The 23,681-nt window shown below is 39.2% G+C and overlaps 1 protein-coding gene across 11 annotated transcripts in view; it reads right to left on the bottom strand.

Annotated features, from left to right (window-relative positions):
- The window catches only part of DAAM1 (dishevelled associated activator of morphogenesis 1), a 289,381-nt gene that overhangs the window by 35,213 nt on the left and 230,487 nt on the right, over window positions 1-23,681 (bottom strand). For all 11 annotated transcript variants that reach the window (XM_073242320.1, XM_037006931.2, XM_037006956.2 and 8 more), the window contains 12 exons: window positions 17,347-17,418; window positions 12,160-12,254; window positions 9,815-10,148; window positions 9,092-9,202; window positions 8,878-8,981; window positions 7,764-7,830; window positions 7,413-7,530; window positions 6,857-6,995; window positions 6,509-6,567; window positions 4,290-4,477; window positions 3,492-3,791; window positions 3,083-3,190 (listed from right to left, as the gene is read on the bottom strand). In XM_073242320.1, coding sequence (XP_073098421.1) covers window positions 3,083-3,190; window positions 3,492-3,791; window positions 4,290-4,477; window positions 6,509-6,567; window positions 6,857-6,995; window positions 7,413-7,530; window positions 7,764-7,830; window positions 8,878-8,981; window positions 9,092-9,202; window positions 9,815-10,148; window positions 12,160-12,254; window positions 17,347-17,418 — 1,695 coding nt within the window. The remainder of the gene's footprint in view (window positions 1-3,082; window positions 3,191-3,491; window positions 3,792-4,289; window positions 4,478-6,508; window positions 6,568-6,856; window positions 6,996-7,412; window positions 7,531-7,763; window positions 7,831-8,877; window positions 8,982-9,091; window positions 9,203-9,814; window positions 10,149-12,159; window positions 12,255-17,346; window positions 17,419-23,681) is intronic.

Below are 23,681 nucleotides of genomic sequence, written 5' to 3' on the forward strand. Positions count from 1 at the left end.
AACAGGAATAATACTCACCTCACAGAGTGGGTGTGATATGAGGAATAAATTTTAAAAAAGTATAAGAGCTTCTTGAAAACTACATTTTAGGGTTGGTGAGATTGGGAACTTATATTATACTCAGCACCAAAACTGTAATGGGTACTTGACACTGACTATGACCTACGAGTCTACATTATGGTTATTCACAGACTGTCCTCACTTCGGCTTTTATATTTTAAGTTACACCGTAGGTTCAACAGTTTAATACATTTGCCTCCTTTGAAGTACTTCATATATGAAACAGACAGTACAAATATCTGTTCTGCTTTTAATAACATAATCAATGGGGCATATCATGTGTGTGTATTTATTTATATAAAATCTTTCCTAAGTGTCATTAATCAGTGTGCACATGTTATACTAATCTGGTACTTGAAATTTTTCCCCAAATCTTACTCTTTGTAGTGTTCCTGTTGCATGAATGCAGATAATGGTATTCACATGTTCCTTAGCCTCCTTGAGAAATTTATGTGGCCAAAAGATGGCTGAAGTCCAGACAGAGTTTGACCAGGTTTTATAACTGGAGAGAAGAGGAGATACCATAGAAAAAAATAGGTTCCCAGTATTCACTTGGGAGTGGAAAAGACAGCAAGCAGTTCAAATGCGATAATTATACAGTACATTGCCAAGACGAGAATGAAAATGCATACGTCTTGGACACTGCCATTAGTTATGAAACTGGGGGACATTCAATGACAGGTACCCCATTTCCTTTACATATTCCTCCTAGAATGTCTGCATCTTTTGATTTTCTCTCAACATTCAGTAAATTTGATAAAATGTCTCAAATAACTTTCCTTTTGGAAATATAATTATGGTTCAAAAATTCTCATCTCAAATTCTTGCACCAAGAAGGGAAACATACTTGAATCAAACAGAGCAAGTGTTGAAATTTTTCCCCAGAAAGTGCTATTGAAAATGTCACAAATGATTCTACTTACCAGTCTACTTAGTGTTAAGTACAACTGAAATGTTCTGGTCTATCCTGATTGGAATGACTACTGATTACTCACAGTGATTGGTTGCTAGGACAGAATTATCCAACTGCTAAGCTTTCTGCAACCCTGTCTTCCAGACCTCTTGAGAAATGGCCACATACTTGTCCCAGAGCATTTTGGCAACATCCTTCTGCACCTTCTGCTGAAAGCCAGTTAATTATGAGTCTTGTAAACTTGGGTCTTTCAACCACCTGCCTTCATAATAAATGCAACCCACATGCTCAGACTTGAATAGCATCACTTGGAATGACTGCTGTTTTGCCTTCCTTTACTTTACTTCTCTAAGTCCCCAAACTTTCATCTCAGGTGACCAGAATGGAGCAGCACTAGTGGCTACAGCTGAAGTGGAAATCAATGAGATGTGCAACAAGGTCAGAGGACTATTTGGATCCACCAGAAAATTTGCTAAAATGTCCTAAGACATCACATCAAGGCCCCACACAGATGGCAGAGCTGGGGGTGGCGGTGGGGGTGTGGGGCGGGGGCGGAGGGCAGGAAGGAGGAAGAAGGCAGTGAGGGGAGGCCAATCGGGAATGAGTCTGGGCCTAGCACCTGTGTCTGAGGGCTCTAAACATAGCCTTTGTTTGTACTTCGAAAGAAAGATAAAGCATCTTGCTGGACATCCTATCTCCCTTTTCTTCACTGTCCTTTATTTGATGTGTGCCACACTGCACAAGTGTTCCTCTGCACTTAGGGGACCCAACCAGGGCTCCTGTTTTAGGGCATGCTGCCCTAAACCTGTGTTTTTGACTTTACTAAAATAGCATGAAATGCAATACAGAGAAGTTTTCCCTCTGAGTGAAGATATTCTGACTAAAGAACGTACTACCTTTTCAACTTCAGATGCAGGGAAGGCCATTTTGAAAATAAAACTCCCTCAGCTTTTGTTTTTCCCCCAGTCTCAGTCCGTCTTCTCTCGTGTTTGGGAGTTCTGTTTTGAGACACTCTTTCTTGGGAACCAGGCCAAACCTAAGCAGACTAGGAAGTCTGCTGCTTATCTGAGGATGCTCCACCCCGGGCGTGACTCATGTGGGAGTTAAGAGCCTCCCAGCAGAGCCGGAGGAGAGCCCTGTGCAGATGTGGCCAGGCATCCATGTGTTCCTGTTAAGATGTGCTTTCTCCCCTTATCATTTCTCTCCATTATTCTCCAGATTCTTTCTTTTCACACTCCACACTCAATTTTTCCCTTCCCTGTTCTGACTGATTCTTTGGGACCCCACTCCACCTTTAACTTGTTCTCAAACTCTGTCTCTAACCCACCCACCCTCAGGAGGTGCTCAGATGCCCTCCCCAGGAGTGACAGGTGCCACACAGATGGGACCAGGCCTTATGACATAATGTTGACTACTTGGCCACAATGATGTGGATAGCCAGTAAGCACCAAACTGTATGTTTTTGCTACTATCACAAAGGTTTGGTCACTTTTCAGAAACTTCTCTGATCCTATTAGTATCGTTACCACCCCCACACTAGTGCTCTGGCTTCCCAGCCCCACTTCTGAGTCTACCATGTTCATGACATGCAGTAAAAACTTCTCTCTAGGTTCTAGCTAGCTGCCAAATAATGGTCACTTACCAACTTCCATACTTCAAAAGGTGCTATCTATTTCAAGAAGTCCACTTCTGATAATAGCCATATGATACATATTTTTAAAGAGTCAGATAAATAAACTAAAATGGCTTCAGAAACACTATGAGGTGACAATACAAGTTAGGTAACTCTCCTACTAATATTTTCTCCTGGTGATCGATTTGACTAAGCACAAGTGATAAAAACACACAGAACTCCTTCTACACATAGTGACAAGGTCTTGGACACACACCTGGCTATGAAGCTACGTAACAAGGAGTTTATATACCTTCAATGTGTTCACACACATACACATACAACCCATGCTGCTTTGCAGGAACATATCAGGGTAGAAGGAAGAGCGCCTAGAACTAAGATGCTTATCATATCATGGTTAGGGCAGATGATCCAGGGATCATGCAGAAGGACATGATGTTTTAATTTTGTTGCATCTGGATGGCACATGCTGTTACCTGCTGTCTTTGGTAGGCAGAGAAAGTTCTTTCCAGGTCTTCAAGATCTAAAATTTTGAAGACTTTTGTATCATCAATTTCAGTCCATATTGTTCCTTCCAGTTTGTTCTGCAAACATCAAGTTAATAAGCACTAGGGTTCATACTTACATACAAGAAGAACAGACATGGTTATTTTCAAAAAGTGTTACTATCCCTAATTTTTCATTCTACCAGATGCTCAGAGAGAGCTGGCTTCAAACATGTCATTTATTTCAGAAGTTTTATCACTTACATATCTGAGCTAGTGAAAACCCCAAGTCCATTCTAGAAAATGAAATCATTTAACACTAGGGCTGTCTCCCTTTTGGTGATAACACAGTGAGCTCCTAATGTATCCATTAGAGGGAAAATTACAACAAATGGCTTACCTCAGGCAGCTTAGACCAGTTGAAGGATTTCAGGGCATTTGTGGGCTGAGGAATGTTTTTCTTCTTCAGTGCCAGACCCAGGGGAGCACCAGGAGGTGGCATGACACCCCCTAAGGGAGGAGGCCCTGGTGGAGGGGGAGGGCCACCTGGAGGGAGGGGAGGGGGTGGAGGAGGAAGCAAACCACCTGGGAGAGGCGGGGGCGGTGGGGGAGGAAGGAAAGACCCTGGTGCAGAGGAAGGGAAGGGCCCCCCTGGGGCTCCAGGCGAGGGTCCACCTGGGACTGAAGCACAGACGGCCCTCTAAAAAGATAAAAATAGGAAAAGAGAAGATCAATGGAAGAAGTAAATGCAATGGATGATTTTGAGAGTCTGCAACTTTGCCTAAAGATGTTATAGAGAAACTCACACTTTTGAGAGTGTGGATTTAAAGGAGCAGTAAGTCAAAAGGACGTGTTAGGGTCCTCATGGACTTTGTTGAGTTGGCCCAATGGATTTGACACTCTAGAGCTGGTTTGCAAAGAGTTCACACATCACTCACTTCTTGTACATTTGTACAGTTTGGTTTCCATAAAGTCAGTTTTAAGAAGTTTACATGACTTCCCTTGCTTGTTAGAGGATCTGTCTTTCAAACACGTACCTGCAAGCTGCCTCTGCTGCCTGACCTACAGGGTAGCAGGGGCGGCAAGGCTGGGAACCTCTGATGAGCCACAAGGCATTTCGGGTGTCATTCCCTGCCAGAAGCTGTCTGCTCAAGGCAGAGGAGCCCCCGCACAAGCGAGGCCTCAGGCGGCTGCTCACCCTGCTGAGCTCGTGGAGCTGCGCTGTAAGGTCTGCCACCTGCTGCTTGACTTGCTTATGCTCAGTCGTCTCCTTTTCAAGCTTCTCTTTCATTTTGTTTAAGGTCTGCATCATCTCTTCCTTCTCTTGGGTCTTGGCATCACATTCTCGCTCTTTCTTCTCCAGTTTCTGCTGTAACTCGTTGTGCTCTACACAGGAAACAATCGGACATGAAAATAGGAGACTCTTCGAGCTGAGACATTTCTTCTGAACAGAAAAGCGACTGAAGGTGACTGTGAGGATCTTTACTAGGTAAGTATTATTCCTCTCCTCCACCAACAGCAGCAAAATGGTGTCTATACTTGGAAGGAGCTTCATACGCACAACTTTATTAACCATATTTTGTAAAAGACTGAAGAAGAGACCCCTGAGGCTCAGTTCTAGGTATGAAACACAAGTGTGAGCAACTATTTGTGGAGGAGAATAGTGCCTATTTGGTATTTAATTCAGAATCCTGTCATAGAAATGACCCTTTAGCTACACTGGGTAATATTAATATTAAAAGGACCTCTTTTCATAAATAAGCCATGAGAACCAGAGAAGCCCATTGTTTGTTAGCTAGGTTTGCAGGCTTGTGTCTCACTAGCAGAGGGCTCAAAGGGAGGGTCTTGCTCTGTGAGGAAATGCACTACTGGCCCACATTTGTCATTTCTTCCATTCTCCCTCAGAAGGCTACCTGGCCTTGAAGGTTTCTATGCTTCTAGCAAACAATTCCTAAAACTTGTGAAAGCAGATGTTACCATCTCAGCGTTAAATGTCTTAAAGAGCAGTAGTACTGGCTGAGAATGAGAATCACCATAACATGGGGAGAAAAATATTAGCTCTCAGCTATAGTTTTACTGACTTCTCCAGTCCTGCTATAATGAAACAAGGCAGTCAATTTAGCATAATGCTTGTTTACATTGCCAATGTGCCTGCTGACTCTAGCAGTCACAGGAGCAATGAGCTTTGGAAAAGAGAACTTTAAGGCTGCAGATTATTATTTCAAATACTTGGCCCAAATTTATATTCTTTTTATATCAATAAATCCACTGGAGATATAAACCACTGGGGCAGAGCTACACAGAATTGGTCTCTATTTCTGAATTTGATAACATTTAATTCCTGGTTGTTCAGTCTCTTACTTTCTCTCCTCTGAGTTCTTCAAAACCAGAGCTTGTAGAGAACTGCTCAAGCCACTAATCCTTGGATTTTATCAGCCTTTGAGTTAAGATAACCATCAACCCACTTCTACCACTCTGTGGATGCTTCCCTGACTTCTTCAGAGATACATCTCAAAACTGCTTTTTCTGCTCAATGGAAAAGGACAAATGTGATGAGAGGAAGGAAATGTTTCGGCAACTCTTGGACCTTCTTTTCAACATACTGAATATCGGGATGAGTGCTATTGTATTTCACTGGCTGTGACTAAATAACTTGGACAAGGAAAAGGAAGCCAGTTAACTAACACAGTGAAAGAGTAGTGGCCCGGAATATGATTGTTTTCACAAAGGGGACAACTTTAATTTGCTAATATTTTGAAGCAGGGACAGGGGATAAGGGGTAGTTATATTCATTCTGTGAGTGGCTGGCATAGTGATGTGAGTTACATAAATGGCACTCCTGTCATTTGATGCTAAGTGTTAATATCAAAGATATATTAAAATACTCACCAATAGCTGGCCTGTTAATGTTTCATAACATATATATCTACAATGGTCAGTGGTTTTCTGTGTGATATCTCTTTTTATAACTGGTGCCACATTAAGGTCATGCAGAGAACTGGGCTGCTGATAGCAAGTGGCCGGTGTTTCCCTTAAAATTCTGGGTACTCTCTGGTGTTCCTTATTAAATTTTCTTAAAATCTAATGAGATTTGAAGAACAGTTATGGGGTAGGGGAGATGTTGGGATGATTGGTAGTTAAGAAATTTGAATTAATGAATAAGAACAACAAATGCTACAGGCTTTGCAAAAAAATGCACATGAGTATAATAAAAGTATAAATTCTTTGGGAATCAACCTGACAACTAGAATAGTTTCAAGAAAATCCAAGAAAAACCAGTGCAAAATGCCCTTAAGTCATAGAAAAAGGAAGGCTGTTTGATGCACCAAAGTCAGAAGAAGGACCAGTGCCAATCAATTTCTACTACGCAAAAACCAGTAACACATCTTCTTCTCTTGTCGGGGCCTCCTCATTTACCTTTTCTCATTTTTTCTGCTTGTTCTTTCCACTGCTTAACTTCATTTTCATTAACCAACCTGTATAATAGTTAGAGGAGCATTCATTACAAAACACATAAAAGGTCAACTGCTAAAAATCCATGCTCTCTAGGTACACAAATTAGTTTACTGCAGAAAAAATCCTCAGCATGCTTGAAATCCATTTAAACCCAGATGTTACTTTAGATATATTACAGGTTTGTATATATAGGGACTCATATTTCACCTCTAGAACATGTCAATTATCCCAGTTGCTATTTTCAAATAGTATAAAATAAATGTCTTACATTGTCACTCTTATCTCACAGCAAAATAACAAGAAACTTACATTCGCACGACGTTCTTAATATTAAAGTTTTCCAAAGGTGTGGAGTCAGGGTCCTGTCCTTTGTCATTTTGGATAACTATTTGCTGTATAATTCTATCTAGTAGTAGCCAGTACTGAACAGTGTTGCCACTTCTCTTGTCTAAAAGAGAGAAGAATGGTGGAAAAATATTGCAGTTGCTTATAAACTAGGACAAATATTTTTCAACACTGGTCACCTACCAGAGCCACAGAACTAGAGAGATATTTATAATATCTGAACCAACACTTCCCAGAGTTTCTGGAATTCTGATATGTGGTAATTATTTATTTGTTTGGAGGTCCTTTCTACCCCTTTCTAAATGTGTTGCAAGGCATATGTTTATTTCTAAAATTAAAGTAATTTAGAACATTTCAAGAACGTCACAATACCCTAAGCTGTGTGTAGACACACTGGGCTGTCAACAAACCAAGATTTGGAATCCCTAGTGTGCACCCAACCTAAAAACTGTTGTTCAGAAGCCAGAGCCCTTGGGATGATGTCCAAACATTCAAAAACACATAAGTGAGGCACACTCACAAGGCATCTGGAGGCAGTGGTGCAGGATGGACATAAAGTGAGGGTAAGCTTCACTATGGGTCAGCCTCTTCCTGGTCAGTTCAAACATCTGAGTTGCACTTTTTGTGTCTATGTGAACCTATTTCAAATGAAAAAGAAATCTAAGTCAAACATCCGATATCCTGAATTCCTGCAATGCAAGGCAAGCAAATCCAAGGCAAACAGAAGCTAATCTTGCCACTCAGGTAGCAAAACAGGAGTGTGATTTCACTCGTTGGTTACACTGGTCCATGTCAGCCGTACCACACTGGTTACACCAGGGCAATTCCACAAGCTAATGAATCAAATCAGAATAAATGTAAGCATACATACCAGTTCAAACCTTTTGGCAAATTCTAGTTCGTCTTCATTTCGGAGCATTTCAAAAAAATCTAAATGCCTGAAAGACAATTAAAAAAAAGCTATTAAAAGTAGAACATCCTAAATAAACATAGGCACATTGGAATCAGGACACTAATACCAAGGCTTTTCCTAGAATTTCAGATACCTCTAAAAGAAATAAGACAACATCTGAATGCCTTTACTTACTCTATTCTAGGGAAAAAAAGACATTATCTCACTGAAATGAGAGCACAATAAGAGACCAACTTAAACACCTAGGTTGCCTAGCATATAGTAGAAAATTGATAAATGTTTATCATATCTAAAAATACTCAAGTCCAGATTCTGCTCACAGACTCCCTTTCTGCAAAAACAAGTCCATATACCCACTCTTGACTGACCAATGAATTAGAGATCACAAAAGAAATGCTCATGCCATTCACTTATTCCTTCAAGTATTTATTGTGCCCCCTACTATCTGTAGGAAGATCTTTTAATGCTGAGGAAGTACAAATGAAAAGGCTCTGAGGCAGAAGGATATAAGGTGTTCACAGAGTATCAAGAAGAGCCTGCTGGAGTATATGAATGAGAGGGAACAGTGGCAGAAGGAAAGATCTGAGAGCTAGTAGGAGATGTTAGAAATAGTAAAATTATTGCAAACAAGAGCCAATGAACAGGAAGGTGGAAATTAACTTTCACAGAATAGTTATCAAAAGTGCCAGATGATTCCAAGTGATTCCATGATTAAAGTCAATTTTCGTAACATGAGACAGCCATTGCTGTCACCACCACCACTAATACCACTATTTCTCGCATGTATAAAAACAGGAAGGTTCAGAAAAATTGAATAACTTGGCCAGAACACATAGCAGCAGGAGGCAGAACAAGAATATGGATTCAGGTCTAATGCCAAACTGCACACTAGGTCCTCTACACAATGTGGTGCTTTTTTCACTGAGAAAGCCTTACCAGAGAAACATCATTAACTGAACTAACATGCTGGTGCAAGCTCCTTATGTTAAAGACAGGTCACCAGTAGTACATAGGCTGGCACTACACATATGGAAAAAGCATGATGATCTCAGATAATAATAGTCTAACTTACCTATCTAATGTTGAATTTTCATGTTCCCTTAATTTATCTATTACGGGTTGAATTCCTAACATCAGAAATTCGTAACGAAGATGGAGTCTAAAGTCCAAACTTTCCTGAAAGTAAAAGGGTGATAAAACACATGTTTATGCCTTTTAGACTACACAGTCATTTTTAAAATTCTTCTTTAGTAGTGTACACCTTGAATCACAGTATAGAAGCTTACCACTCCTGCTCCTTGGCTTAGCACTGCATTGATAAAGGACATGATGGCTGTCTTGAGACTCACTTCATCTCGATACCGCCCTGTGCTTTTATCCAAGTCATTAATTAATGTCTACCAAGGATAAATACAAAAACAAAGGACTGAATCATTACTGACCTTACACTCATTTTATTAATTTTTTTTATACTTAGAATTCCTTACATCTTGTGTTTAGTCAGGATTATATGATACACAGAAAGTCATCTCTTCCCCTTAAGATTAGTCCTAAAACTCTGCTTTAAAAATTCTTAAATCACATATGTTCATATATACATGTATATATACAAAGTACAAAAGACCATGCTTCACTAACTCTGCCTGCTTTTCATATTTGAGTATAAATATGGTGACATAATCTCATTCTTTATATCGATCCTAAATCAAGAATGGCAACCTATAAAATTTTCAGGGAGCATCCCATATAGCGGATTCCAAAGATGTGTGCTATATAACGTGTAGGAAGCAGGGCTACATTTTCAAGTTCAGTATATCCAAAATCCCATATTGATCAACTACAGCAAGTATATTCTGCTCTTTGGTACTAAATCTAAGAGAGGAAGGAAACACTCGCAGTCATGGTGTGAGTAATCACCACAGGGAACTCTAAAGTCATGCTCCCTCTGCAGGGCCAGGAAGGTGCCTGTCAGAACGGGCGACCACAAAGCCATGAGGGAGTGCACCCACCTGAAAGCGGGTCCTTTCACTGGCATACTTCTGGTAGTGCAGCATGGCCTGCAGGACCTTCCTGTGGCCCCCAGGAACCAGGCACACGGCGCCCAAGATTTCCAGCACAGCCACCTTGGTTTTAATGTTCTCTGTGCTCAGACTCTGAGCAATTACATTAATACTCTCAGAATGAGCCAGGACGTGAGCCCGGCCTTGAGAGTTGTTCATCAGCGCCTTTATACACCCAATGAGAGAGGTATGTATTCGAGACTCTGAGGTCTCATAGTCCATGGTCTTTAGAAAGTTGAGAATACATGACAGGCCATCCAAGTTGATGAATCTGGTTACAAATCTGTCACGAAGAAGTTAAAATATATCAGACTCAAGTCCCTTTGGAATTTTGTAATCACTCTGAAAGGAAAAGCTTGTAGATGGAAGACAGCGAGAAGGGAGAAGACATAGTTCCTAAAGCACCAAAGGCTTACACTGATGGAGTCTTCTTAATTCCAAGCCTCTTCCTTGGCACAGACCCAAAGGACAGGTCCAACCAGAAGCGTAAAAAAAAAATTTTCATTTGAGGTAAACAGATCTCAACAGACAACAAAGAATCAATTAATAGTTCATAGAACCACAGAAAATCAGGAATGAGAAGACACTCAGAATTATTTGTCTAGGTTAACATCATTTGGTGATCCTGTATTATTGTAGCATCCAACTCCCATGGACTTTTATGTGCTGACCACTGATCCAGACAGGCCCCATATCAAGGAAAGTCAAAGGGCACCCTTAAACCCAAGGACATTTGTTTGTCAAACAAATGATGATCTATATCCCCAAGGTTTTGTAGCAACATCCTCCTTTTGTATGACATATTACATGGAATTCCAATATATAAAACAAATAAAAGCAATTCCTTATTACTGTACAGTAATTTTATTGATATTTATAGCAGTTATTTACTGCAAAGTCAATCAATGAAAATAATTCACAATGCACATCTGCATGTTAAGCTTTTGAAAACTTCAGAAGTAACAAAACCTGTTTATCTGAGTACTCCATAAACTTCCAAACTTACTTAGCTTTGGATATCCTTAGATATTTATCTTAGATATTTGTTAACATCTAAGAATGCAGAATATCCACAAAGGGAAACATCAATCTGGTTATGATAGGCTAGAAAACCTATCAACTGCATAGATTTTTGATGAATTAGTAGATTTTTATTTATCATTTTATAGTCAAATAAACAAAGAGAATCTTTATTTCCATTCATTTTATCCAACCACATAACCCAGGTACAGCCAAGCTGGTTAAGCCAGTTGGTGCAGTACTGATTTGTTTGCAGCACCAATGCAATGGCATGTGCCTATAAGCACCCCAGTATCCCATCAACCGTTAGAGGCACTGATGGAAAATGAAGGTGAGGGAGGCACACAGTGGAAGCTGATCACCCACCTTTTTAAAAATGACAGTTTCATTGAGATATGACCTACATGCCATAAACTTCATACTTTCAAATGCACAATTCAATGATTTTAATACATTCACAGAGTTATGCATTCTCACTGTCTGATTTTTGAACAATTTAATCACCCCACAAGACAATTCTTCCCTCACCCCAACCTCAGACCACTACTAGTCTTTCTGTCTCTATGGATTGGCCTTTTCCAGATTTTCATATCAATGGAATAATATAATATGTGGTCCTTTGCATCTGGCTTCTTTCACTTTGCATAAATATTTTCAAGGTTCATCCATGTTATAGCACTTATCAGTACTGCATTCCTTTTTATGGCTGAATAATAGTCCATTGTGTGGATATATCACATTTTATTTATCCATTCATCAATTGATTGAATTTGGATAATTTCTGCTTTTTGGCTATTATGAATAACGCTGATATAAACAGTCACACACAAGTTTTTTGGGAGACACGTTTTCATTTTCCTTTCCTCTATATTGAAGAATAGAACTGCTGGGTCATTTGGTCCCTATGTTTAACATTCTGAGGAACTGCCCAGTTGTTCTCTGTAGTGGCTGTACCATTTTACATTCCCATCAGCAATGAATAAGAGTTACAATTTCTCCATATCCTCACTAACACTTCTTAGCTGTCTTTTTTTATTTTAGCCATCTTAATGGCTGTTTGCATATCTTTTAATTGAATAAAATCAATTTATTGAATGGTCATAGGTTCAAATATTTCATCTATGGTTCAACTGCATACTTTTAATTGAAGACTTCTTGAAAGTTGGTTATTGCAGAAAAAAAGAAGAAATGAAGGAAGAAAAGATGCATGGAAAGAGAAGAAGAAAAAGAAAAAGAACAGAGACAAGTAGGACGTATTACCCAGGAAAAAGTACCTCATTGGCTTTGTCCTCAGTGCTGTCTTCAAACTCTCTATAGTTTTACTTCTCTCTTCTTCCTCTTCCTTCTCTAACGCCAACAGAGATTTTCTCTATGCAAAGAAAACTGAAATTATTTCTCCAAATTCTACATTTGAATTACAGTACAAGCAAGAAAAGCCCACATATTTCATACTACTGTTTTAATACAAATAAACAACCAAGAAATCTATGATCAAGGTTTACTACAGACCACACAGTAGCACAAAGAATTCTACAAATTTGTTACCTGTAAGTTAGTTCTTTTAAATTTTACATAAAGCTCCAAGGAAATGTTTAGAAGTCTTAGTAGAGATTAAATTGTCTAAATATTTGTGTATAACTCTTGTTTAACTCTGAAGAAGATATTACCATGTATATTTGATAGAAAGAGGATTGGACCTGTAGCTAAGTACAACATTCTGGCAATTAAAGTTAATATCATTATCACTCTATATACAAACAGAGATGGGCAGCAATCTTCTCATACTCTCTCCCATTTTTCAGGTGAGAGTGTAATCATTTACACTTTTGTTACGTGTGTGTGTGTGTGTGTGTGTGTACACACTCTCCCTATCCGGGACCTGCCAGAGCAGTGCTTCTCAGACTTTACTGTGGGTACGATTCACCTGAGGATCTTGCTCATCCACAGGTTCTGATGTGGTATGTCTGGGGGAAAGCCTAAGGTGCTGCATTTCTGACTAGTTTTCCTGCAATGCTGAAGTGCAGGCCTGTTGACCTTGCTTTGAAGAAGGTTCTAAGGAAGCAGATCTCAGCTGATAAAAAGTCAGGAATGCCAGTAAGGCTTACAAACTTGTTAAAAGGTCTTTTCCATTTCTTTCATCCCTTCATCACCTAGTTATATTAAAAGTATCCCCAAGTCTTACGGCTCCAGGGGCCTTCACCCACTGAAGCACTGGACCCTTGCCTTCATTCCATTCAGAACACGTGCTTGTTTAGTCTCACTCTTTTTATCTATTACGAATTCTGATAAAATGCATGGCTGGAAAACAGACTGTGGTATTGGAGGGAGAAAAAGTTTGGCTCTTATCCATGTGTCTCAATGATCCAATCTCTATCTTTCTTTCAGGACTATAAATCACCAAAGGATGACTTCACTTCATTTTTTCAAATTGAGGTATAAGCATTAACTAACTAAATGTTAACTAATGCCTAAATTTGCCTTCACAAGCAGGAAGGGAAAGACCAGAGCAAACAAATATATCATTTATGGCAACAGGAATTGCCATACACCATACTTATAAAATCATGAATTTTATTTATGGAAATAAAAATTATTAAAGTCTTGTTTTTTAAGCTTGTTATTTTTTCTTCTAAAGCTGTCTTCTTGCTGTTGATGAGCCTGAACAGCTGTCACCAGAGGATGTGTGTGTAGAAATAGCCAATGAATTTCTTCACGGCTCTGGGATTCATCCCCTGGAAGATTCAGCACAAATCCAGCTAGGTATGTTTAATTTCCTATGGCACAGCTGAACTCTGTTAGACTCTTAGGCAGTCAGTTCAGATCTGCAGCTCAGAATCAAGCCTTTTATGAATATCACTCTTTATTCCTAAGCTAAATCACAGAAAACTATCCCCAAATAAGGACTACACACATTTCTCATTGCAGTTCACTAATACTAAATGAAGATGTATTTATGTGTCCTTTTAATAATCTGGGAGAGAGTGGAACATTTGAATAAAGGCAGATTATATTAAGTCTTCCCCTAGTAGAGTTGGGAGATTTATGAAAAGTCAAGAAAATTAAATTGGAATCTCCTTTTCCAATGTAAGAACCATTACCTACCTTTAAAACAGAAGATAATATGCTGTTTTATGTCAGTGATACAATTCGATTTGAATCTAAGGTTGTGTTTATTGTATTGAGAAAACTGACAGTATGTAGATGACAATGATATTCTAATGTGACTTTTCAAATTAAAATAATTTACATAAAGTTTAAAGTTTTCAAGCTCCACATTTAGGGCGAAGGCTTAATTTGCAACTTTGTGTAGAAAAGGGGGATATGTCTACATTTCTGAAGACTGCAACTATGCCAAACACCCAGAATGCAGCTTGGCATACACAGGACAGGCCTGTGGCAGCTTTCTGGGTCCCCTGCACATGCACCAAATCCCTGCCATGTGGGAAGTGGGCAATGGCAGAGGATCTCTTAGTCAAAGCTACTAAGGTGTAATGTTGGAACACACAGGTCTTAGAGCGATGCATGAACTAGGCACAGAAGTCCTTCTTGCTGAGAGTCTGGAATGAAGCTCCTCTCTAAAACATTTCCTTGATGTGAAATCAGTAAGCCAGGCTGCTGAGCACCCTGAACTTCACCTCATATCCTTCCTCCTTGAGAGTGCACGGAGAAGCCACATACAAAGAAAACCCAGGGCCTTCTCAAATCTGTTAGGCTGTACTTTTTTATTATACTATTTTTCACTCTTTAAAAGTCAACAGATCACTCAGGGGTCCTTTAAAGAACAAAGCACTCTTGTTAGGAAGCTTACAGAAAGTAACTAAACTTGTTCCTCAAACGGCTTCACAGGCCAGTGAGGGCTGCAGCTCTCATCCTGGACTGTTTATCAGACTCTCGAGGCATTAAAGGAAGCAGATGCCTGCCCTACCTTAGAAAAGTTGGGAGATGGGGGTGGGCTGGGATTACTAAACCTCTTTTACTTGCCAAAGGTTTTAAAAACTGAGTTGGTGAGAGGCAAAGTGCAAAGGAGTCTTTGAGCTTAGACTGACTGGTTTCAATGCCAGCCCCACCATTTCCTTATTAGATGACCTTGGGCAGAGTGACCTTTCTCTGAGTATCAGGCTCCTTATCTAGAAACAGCCCTTACAACACAGGGTGCTTGCAAGGATTTTAAACATGTGAAGTGCCTGTCACACTGCCTGTCATGTGATGCACACTCAGTAGCAGTAGTTGCTATTGATGCTGAGGACAATGGATGATGACAATGTGGATAGATGCCCCTTCAATGATTCCCTACACAAACAGCCACAGAGTCGAGCTGCCAGGCCATGGAAGGATTTGGAGGGACTATACGCCTTTCCAGTCCACAGGGACAATGCTTCAAGATTTCTGCAGTGTTGCCAGGAATTCTGCAGTACAGTTATAAGAGAGATTAGCCAGAACTATGGGAGGAGGTGGTGACAACAAATATGGTGAGAAAAACAGCAAACTCAGCAGACGGCTGTAGTCTCATCAGGCCTCCTTGTTCCTTTATATGCAGGAATTCAGAGGCCTCATTACCTCATGAACTGTTAATCCCTTTTCCGTTTAACCCTGGGAAGATGCTGGCTCGTCCTTAACAGGAACATCATCAGAAAGCTCTGTTACATGTTTAGTACATAAAGAACAGTAAAGTGACTGGCAAGTGAATAGCCTTGAGATATTCTTGGAAAGGACTTTGGATTAGGAAGCAAATATAATTCAAATGTAAATGACTCATGAATGTCACAAAGGGTCGTCCAAGGAGTTGGCTGAAAGAGAAAGGAGGCTCCAGAAGACGTGCCTCACGCTGGCACATCAGACATTCTGGAGCAGGAAATGAGGCAGGTCGACGCTGGACGAGGCATGGATTAAGTCACCAAAGGACAAATTAACCTAACTGCCCCAAAATGTGAAGAAAGGAAAAATCCACAGTATTTAGTATTCCATTTATAGAAGTGAATTCATTAGCAGAGAAGCAGCTTCCCTTGTTCCATCAACGCTGACTTAATTAGAAAGAAAGGCAGCCTTCCTGACCACTCTTTTGTCTCCCTAGAGCCAGGAGCAAGAATTCAGAAAATAGCTTTTACATGCAGGAAATGTAAATGGCTCTAAATTATTACTGCTTAGGCAGATGCACAGAAAATCCCTGATGGTCATCACAAGCTTCACATTCTGCTAATACATTCCTACAAATGCTGAAATCACCCTTTTCTCAACATTGTCATTGTATACAAGGGTTTGCATAAGGAGGATTTGGTGGTTATTTTCTCTTCTTTTCTGCTGTGCTTTTAGACTGGGAAAACCCTCAGGGCAAAAGCTTATACAGTTTCTTCTATAATTTATACAACTTTGTTCACATTTACCAGGCTGTTTATTATTCACTGTTTGACAGCAGAAGAAGCATCTAAAAGGAAAATGCTAGAAAAGAAGAAGTTACTCAAAGTCAAGGCCTCTGAAAGTTTAGCAAAAGTGTGAATGATTCATATATTCTAGTCAGTTAACTTTTGCCATAGCAGCAAAACATTAGAGAATCTAAAATGTTTCCTTGAAGTGATAATAAACTATATCCCCATAAACACGCTGGGGAAGGCAGGATAAGAAAGAGGTAGAGAAAAGGATCATGGAAGTTTGGATATTATGAACTCAAAGTTGAATCTAACAGACTGACTCTTAAAATCATGAGTGTGAATGACTGTTCCACTGTGGGTAACCTCCAATTTTTACCAACATGTGAAAGATTTAAGTTGCTAAGGCTCAAAGGTTGATGACGTTTTCTAGTGCAAATTTATTTGGGATCAATAGGTGCCCCTCAAGTTGCTCTGAATACTGACATCATAGAAATATCCATGTGCTCAAAGCACATGTTTTAGACATTATGAAAGCATTTTAAGCAATTACTGAACCAAAGATTTCTCAAGGACATCTAAGTGTTATTATTATGCCTTTTCATTGAACCATTTATTGCATGGACTCCTTTTTTTGTTTATATGAGTAAAAGGGTATCTTGGTGCCATGCAAAATCAAAAACCCAGTACTAAGCATGTCCTCAGTAAAAAAAGGAATGGGAGGAAAACAGTGACGGAACAGTTTCATTCTATCATTTTTAAATGGTATTAACTTTAAGAATAGCAAAGCTCCAAATGATTGCTAAGAGCAATTGCAAGTTAAGGTTGAACATAAGCCAGACTTAAGATTACATTTCCTCTTACAACATTAAACTCACTTATATTTTAGTGTGTGCTGATTTTATGTTAAACATACTGGAAAAAATCATTTTGCCAAGGACCACTGCTGCACTCTTTTAACCCCAACGTTGGGAGTCTGGAAAGGAGTTTGGGAAGATGATGACACTGGGTGGTTCTTACCCAATTTATTGTGCAACTTTGTGCTTTGTACTAAACTTGCATTTTAAACATGTGTCACAGAATGGAAAGTATACCTACAGCAGCCATGGAATTGAGCTGATCAATGTAGAATTCAGGCCAACTTGTTGCTCCCTTGTTTTCTTCTTGGTCCTAAAGAGGAAGAAAAAAAGTAATATACCACCAGACATAAAAACACAACACCATAAGCACATTTGACTTCCACGGCATCTAGCAGGTAGCCCATACAAACCATTAGAAGACACAGAGAAGATACCTGTCTTGAAATACTGACCTTAAATCATCAGACTGTTCACTTGACTAGGGTGGACCTCCCAATCCAATGTCCACAGAGAGTGCTGAAGCCAGAGTTAGGGTGACAAAGGGGACATTTTCTGAATCACAGATCAATGGGGAATTTAAATGGGAATGCGGCTGCACCATGGCATGACGCTGGTTTCCTTCATAGGCTCAGTAACATTAGTAAGGGCACTGTGTTCCCTTCACAAACAAAGGATCTCTAGGTCCTGTATCACACTGAGGACAGTATTACTGGAATATACATCTGGATGAAATCCACAAGAGAGGGAAAGTTGTCTTAAAAAATGACCACAGAATTTGGCCAGTTGTTAATAGACTTTTTCAGTTAGTTTATTCATATTCCAGCAGACAGCAAAAATTTTGAAAAAGGGTTTCATTTGATGTGACCAAAACTAAGTAGTGCTTCAGGCAAGAAGGTAGAATACAGCCTGGCATTGGGTGAGAGGTAGTAAAATGGACACACGTTAGTCCCAGGCTGGCCCTCACACTGTGAGAGCTTGTGAGTCTGATAAGACTCAACACATCTGAGGTGAAGAGTAGTGAGACCCATGGAATTCAGAAACCCACTCCCAAATCACTCCAGCCAGTCTTGGGTCTTACCCACAGGGTGACTTGAAGCCAGCAGAGAGCCCCCAGGGCTTCTGTGGATGTGAGATCTATACCAGCCTGAACCCACACCTCCAAAAAAAAAAGCAGGTAGCCGTGGCCTCTGCTCCGTCTGAGCATCAGGCCTGTAAGAAGATGGCACCGGGGTTGGGGATTTTAATGCATGTTTGGAAATTTATGTGGCTAGTCATTTGTGTCACCAGACGTGAAGAGGAAAATTCAGCTATTCTCTAGCTTCACATTCAGAGATTACCTTAGTACGATCGATATCCTTTGCCCACCTTGGAGAAGATGCTGGGCCAGGTACAGGTAGCTGTTACCTATTTACTGGTGTCAGAATCCCAGTCCTTGGCATAGCCATTTCAAGGTGGGGCTTTTAATTTCGGTCCTATACTTCAAATTTTGGTCTTACTTCAAAAAGAAAAAACAGTAACACTTTCTCTGAGAAAATCTTTCTAGACAGGTCTACTGGGGTGAGATAAAGAAACATAATTCCAAAACTATTCTATTCTTTAAGTAGTCATAAAAGAGGGACAAAGTAACTATTGCTTTCAGTGCCTTAAAAGCTGGCAGTAATTGATATCTGAACTGAGGCAGTTGCATGCATTTCATTTGGAGACTGAACAAGCCAGATGTTGGGGACAAAGGCTACAGCAGCAGCTTTGAAGTGGGACTGGATTACACTTACATGCTTTTTAAAAGCTTAGGAAATCTGATGAGTTTTTAGAACAGCCCTTTATTATTACTTAACATGTTAATAAAATAGCTACAATGGTAGTTAAAATGGAGTATTAAAGTTATCAAAACCCTACTGTTACTAATGTATTCAGCAAGCCAAAACCCACAGTGATATTCAGTAATACCTGAATGTATAAAATGAAATAGAAGTTGCTAGATCTTTCTAGTCCCTCAGACTACGGCAAATTTTTGAAACTACAGCAAAATCACGTCCCATGTTCAGGGTCCCATGGGAGCCTGTCTGTTGTATGCTTAATAGTCATGGTTACAGAATAGAGACCATTTTAGAAACTGAAGATTAGTTTATAGCGAGAACTCTTTACACTTTGGAAATTCTTTAATAATATGAACAGATTAAGAGTAGACCTAGATACCGTAGTCAAAATAAGGGAAAGAAAGCTTCATTTTTATTTCACATGCCTCAGTGCTGAGAAAATCAAATGAGCTAACATATGTGAAAGCTTCTTATAAAAGTACTAAGTGTTATCACTATATTGCTGGAGGATGAGCTCCAGAACTCTCCATTTTGGCAACAGATCTCCAGTTTCCCCTGGAGAACTCTGTAACCCTGGTCCTTCCATACAGCTGTGTGCTGCGGTAGCCAAGTGAAACTTGCATCTGTGAATCAAGTCTCTCCTCTACTTTGTGTGCCTCGCAGAGTCTGTAGTCATGCAAGAGGTACAGGCCAGGAGGAGATGGATGCAATTGTTCTCTGTGGATCCCCTAAAGAGCACTGGAAATGGGGACATGCCATGGAGAGACTCTCCCCTAAGAAGTCTGATGCAAATACAATGCATGTAGTATTCCTGGAAGGCAATGGAGTCCTATGGACTACCAGCCTCTAACATGTATTAACTATGCTTTGAACCACCTGTCTCATTACGTTTCATTTGTTCTGGAGAAACAAGTGGAAAAATATACAAGATCATATAAATAGTATCAGTTGTAATGGAAGCAACAGCCTCCACCACACATATGGCTTATTATGTGTCACAAAGTTGAAGCACTGTGTCTTTATTTGATTTACCCTCTGAGTAGGTGCTGTTATTATATTCATTTTACTGAAGAGGAAACAAAGGCAAAGAGAAGACAGGTGAGTTGCCAAAGGGTATCATGCTGAAAAAACAGAGGCAGTGGGAAAGAATCAGGGCAACCTCTTTCCTAAGATTATACTTCAGATAAATCACCCAAGGCTGGCCTTTTACTCCTGACCACTTCACTCAAAGAAAGTCAGACATGGTTAATGGCCAAAAATGAGTTCACCTTTCCCTAAGCCCTTATTGCTATTTTTGCTACATTCAACATTTCTGAATACTATTCTAAGACCTGCTGTCTTACCCAGGTTACCTCTGACCCGTCTCTAGACTCTTTCTGTGGAACTCTTCTGACCCTCCACCAATGCCTTATCTGTCTTCACGTGTGTGTGTACGGACTGCACTCAGGCTTCTTCCTGACCTGTGCTCCTGTTCTGTTATCAAGCTCAGTCTAAAGGCCATCTTCATGGTGATTTCCCAAGAGCTCCTAAAGATGAGCTGATAGCATTGAGCAGTTCTAGAAACTGCAATTATAAACAAATCCCTCCCTAAATCATAACATCTAACCTTACTTTTGGCTACCATCCTCACTGATTTCCATTAGCTGTTTTTTCTCTAATAAGCAAGAATACAGGTTTTATTCTTTTAAAAACTTCCTTTTCTTCCTTTTAAAACAGTTTGTGGGAATGACATGTAGAGAAGCTGCCCTATGGGAATACATATTTTAGCAATCACATTAAATGCTCCTGTTATTCGACCGACAGACTGGATATTTCTTAAAACCTACTTTTGATTGCTCTTGAAAGTGTTATAAGCATTTAAGTTTCTATGTCTTCAGAATGTTTATTAGATAAGTAGAAATGAATTGACAAACATTTTATGTTATCAAATTCTCTAATGATGATTGTTTCTTAGGACTGCAAACAGAACTTATTTTCAGAGACATGGTATAGTGGAAAATGACCGGAGTGGGCATCCGGAGATGACATTCCAGAACTTACTTTTTGGTTTGCTCAACCAGCATTCCTTGGTAAGTTTGAATCCCTGGACCTCATTTTCCTTCTCTCTAAAATAAGAGGGTGAGACCAGACTCTTTCTGAAGTTCCTACAAGCCCCAAGATTCTATATAACTAAATAGTGAGATGTCACAGAAAATACAGTATGTTCTTAGTTTGAGGGCCCAATTTCTAAAATCAGTAATTTAAAAAAATGTATGTTGTTCAGTGACTTAATTATAAAACACTTAACTTTCTTTTTTTTTATTGAAGTACTACTGATACACAATCTTATATTGGTTTCAAATATACAACAACAACAAAAAAACCCAACAGTTCAACAGTGGTTTAACAGTTACTTAACTATTAAATCCTCACCCCCACCAGTGCAGTTACTATCTGTCATCATAGAAAGATGTTACAGAATCATTGGCTATAATATCCATGCTATACTACCATCCCTGTGACCAATTTATTTTATGGTTGAGAATTTTTGTATTTCTTTATCTCCCTTCCCTCCCCACCCTATCCCAGCCCCTACCCCAAGGTAATCACCAGTCACTTCTCAATGTCTGTGAGTCTACTGCTGTTTTGTTCATTCAGCACAAAACCCTTAACTTTCAACAGTACTTCCTTTACAAGGTAATTGGAGGAAAAAAACAAAACAAAATTTCCTGCAGGGTGGACACTTTGACTCTTTGCTTTCATACTGACTACAGTTTTTAACCTCTATTTTTGGTTATCTACTTTGCTTTCATTATCTCAAATTCTGAAAAAAACCCAACAAAACAAACCAAAAACCCCTTTTCTAGAAAAGGGAATGTGTACAGTACAACTGACCTTCAAAAACATTGACTTTTTTTCTAATCAGGCTTTAATCAACCAACTCATATAGAAGGTAAAGAAATACATATTCTTTCTACCTTGCTTCATTTCCACCTGTCACGTTTTTCATTCCAAATGCATAAAAATGCATTTATTTTTCTCAATGGTGCTTTCCCATAGGAACAAATTTTACACTATTTTCTGGTTTGCACCCTCTCTGAGGTAACATTCACATCTATATCCCAGAACTCTGTCTCTCACTTCATTATCATCTCCCTAGCAGTTCAAGATGACTGCGTTCCACTTTTACTATCACCATCCACAGATATGCATTTGAATCCTCAGCCACTCACTACTTATAGTGACTCATAGCTAGGCAAGGTAAGTAGCCTCTCAGTGTGACTCAGCTTTACTTATCTGTAAAATGGTTGCCTACCTTGTAGAGTCATTGTGAGGATTTAATTAGTTAATACAAGTAAACTAACCTCTGGGAGAGGCATACACACAGCATGCTCAACACACGTTAGGATAATAATAATACTGTTCTGGAATCTCCAGCTGTGGCCTAAGTCCTTGTTACTAGGACTGTAAAAACTGGAGCAACCAGTTTAGAGGTTAATTTTGGCAGTAGTCATTCAAATTTAAAACACACACTGGCCTTTGACCCTTTAAGTCTACTTTCAGGAATTTGCCCACAATTACAGAGCCACAATCACACAGATATACATTACAAAGATTATTTTCACTGCAGTGATATTTGAATTAGTAAATAATAAAGTTAACAAATACATGGAAGGGGGATGGTTAAATAAATCATTTTGTAGTAGTAACAAAGACTGAAATAGAGTTATGTAAATGATATTACAAATGACCAAATTTATTATATAGGGAAAATCCTTCAGAATATTGTTCTCTCCCAACTGTAGGAAAAAAATGTACACTTTACACACAAGCATTTCTGGAAATATATACAATAAATTTAACAATGGCTACCTCTAGGTAACAGTAAGAAAGGTCTTCTACTTATAAACTCTTGGGCAATTCCAACTTTTATTTTACCAACAATATGCACTATTTTCACAATAACAGAAGTTTTAAAGCATTACACATTCTATAAGGACAAGAGTTTTGCTTTTTCTGATGTTCTGTGTGACATGAAATACATCAAGTCAAGATCATGTAACATTTGGCATGTCTCTGTTCTTGGTAAAGGATAGAAATGTTTTAAACATTTCTTGATTATCTTCTCTCACCAGATTTTCTATTTCTAAAACACACTATAACCTTAATACGAGCTGTTTATTTATTCAGACAAAGAAACTGCATGTTTTAGCCTAAGATGTATGAACTAGAAGCACACTAAAATTTTCTAACATTCCATACTCCTGTATTTGTGTGGCAATGTCTTGGTAGCAGCTGAAGTCTTTCAGTGATATAAGTACAACTCAAAGTACAGTTCAAAAATTAAGTCTGTAAGTGAGAATAACCTCTTTTGAAATGATCACAGGACACATTTTTCATAGGATTCTTTCCGAAGTAACAACATGTAAGAACTGGTAGGGTTTTCTTCAGTTTAAGAGGCTCTTAATAAGGCCCCAAACAGGCTGTACAAAGGTCAATCAATTGTAAAGGACATGTTCTGTGGTTGTTCACTAGACCACAAATCACAGGCTGGAGAAACATGCAGTTGGCCAACTAACGCCATAAATCTCTCAATGTTCACTGTCACAAATCCATGAGGCTCTTAGATAATGCTTATTAGGAAAGAAAGGCACATTCTTTCACTGTCTAGATTGGCTAAAAATCCTTTAGCGATATATAATAATGGTACCATCAACTAAAAAATAGTAGAGACATAGTAAGGTTTAACTAAATGAAAGATAAAGTTTCAGCATGG

Source organism: Manis javanica, chromosome 8, assembly GCF_040802235.1.
Source record: "Manis javanica isolate MJ-LG chromosome 8, MJ_LKY, whole genome shotgun sequence".
Taxonomy (NCBI): Eukaryota; Metazoa; Chordata; class Mammalia; order Pholidota; family Manidae; genus Manis; species Manis javanica.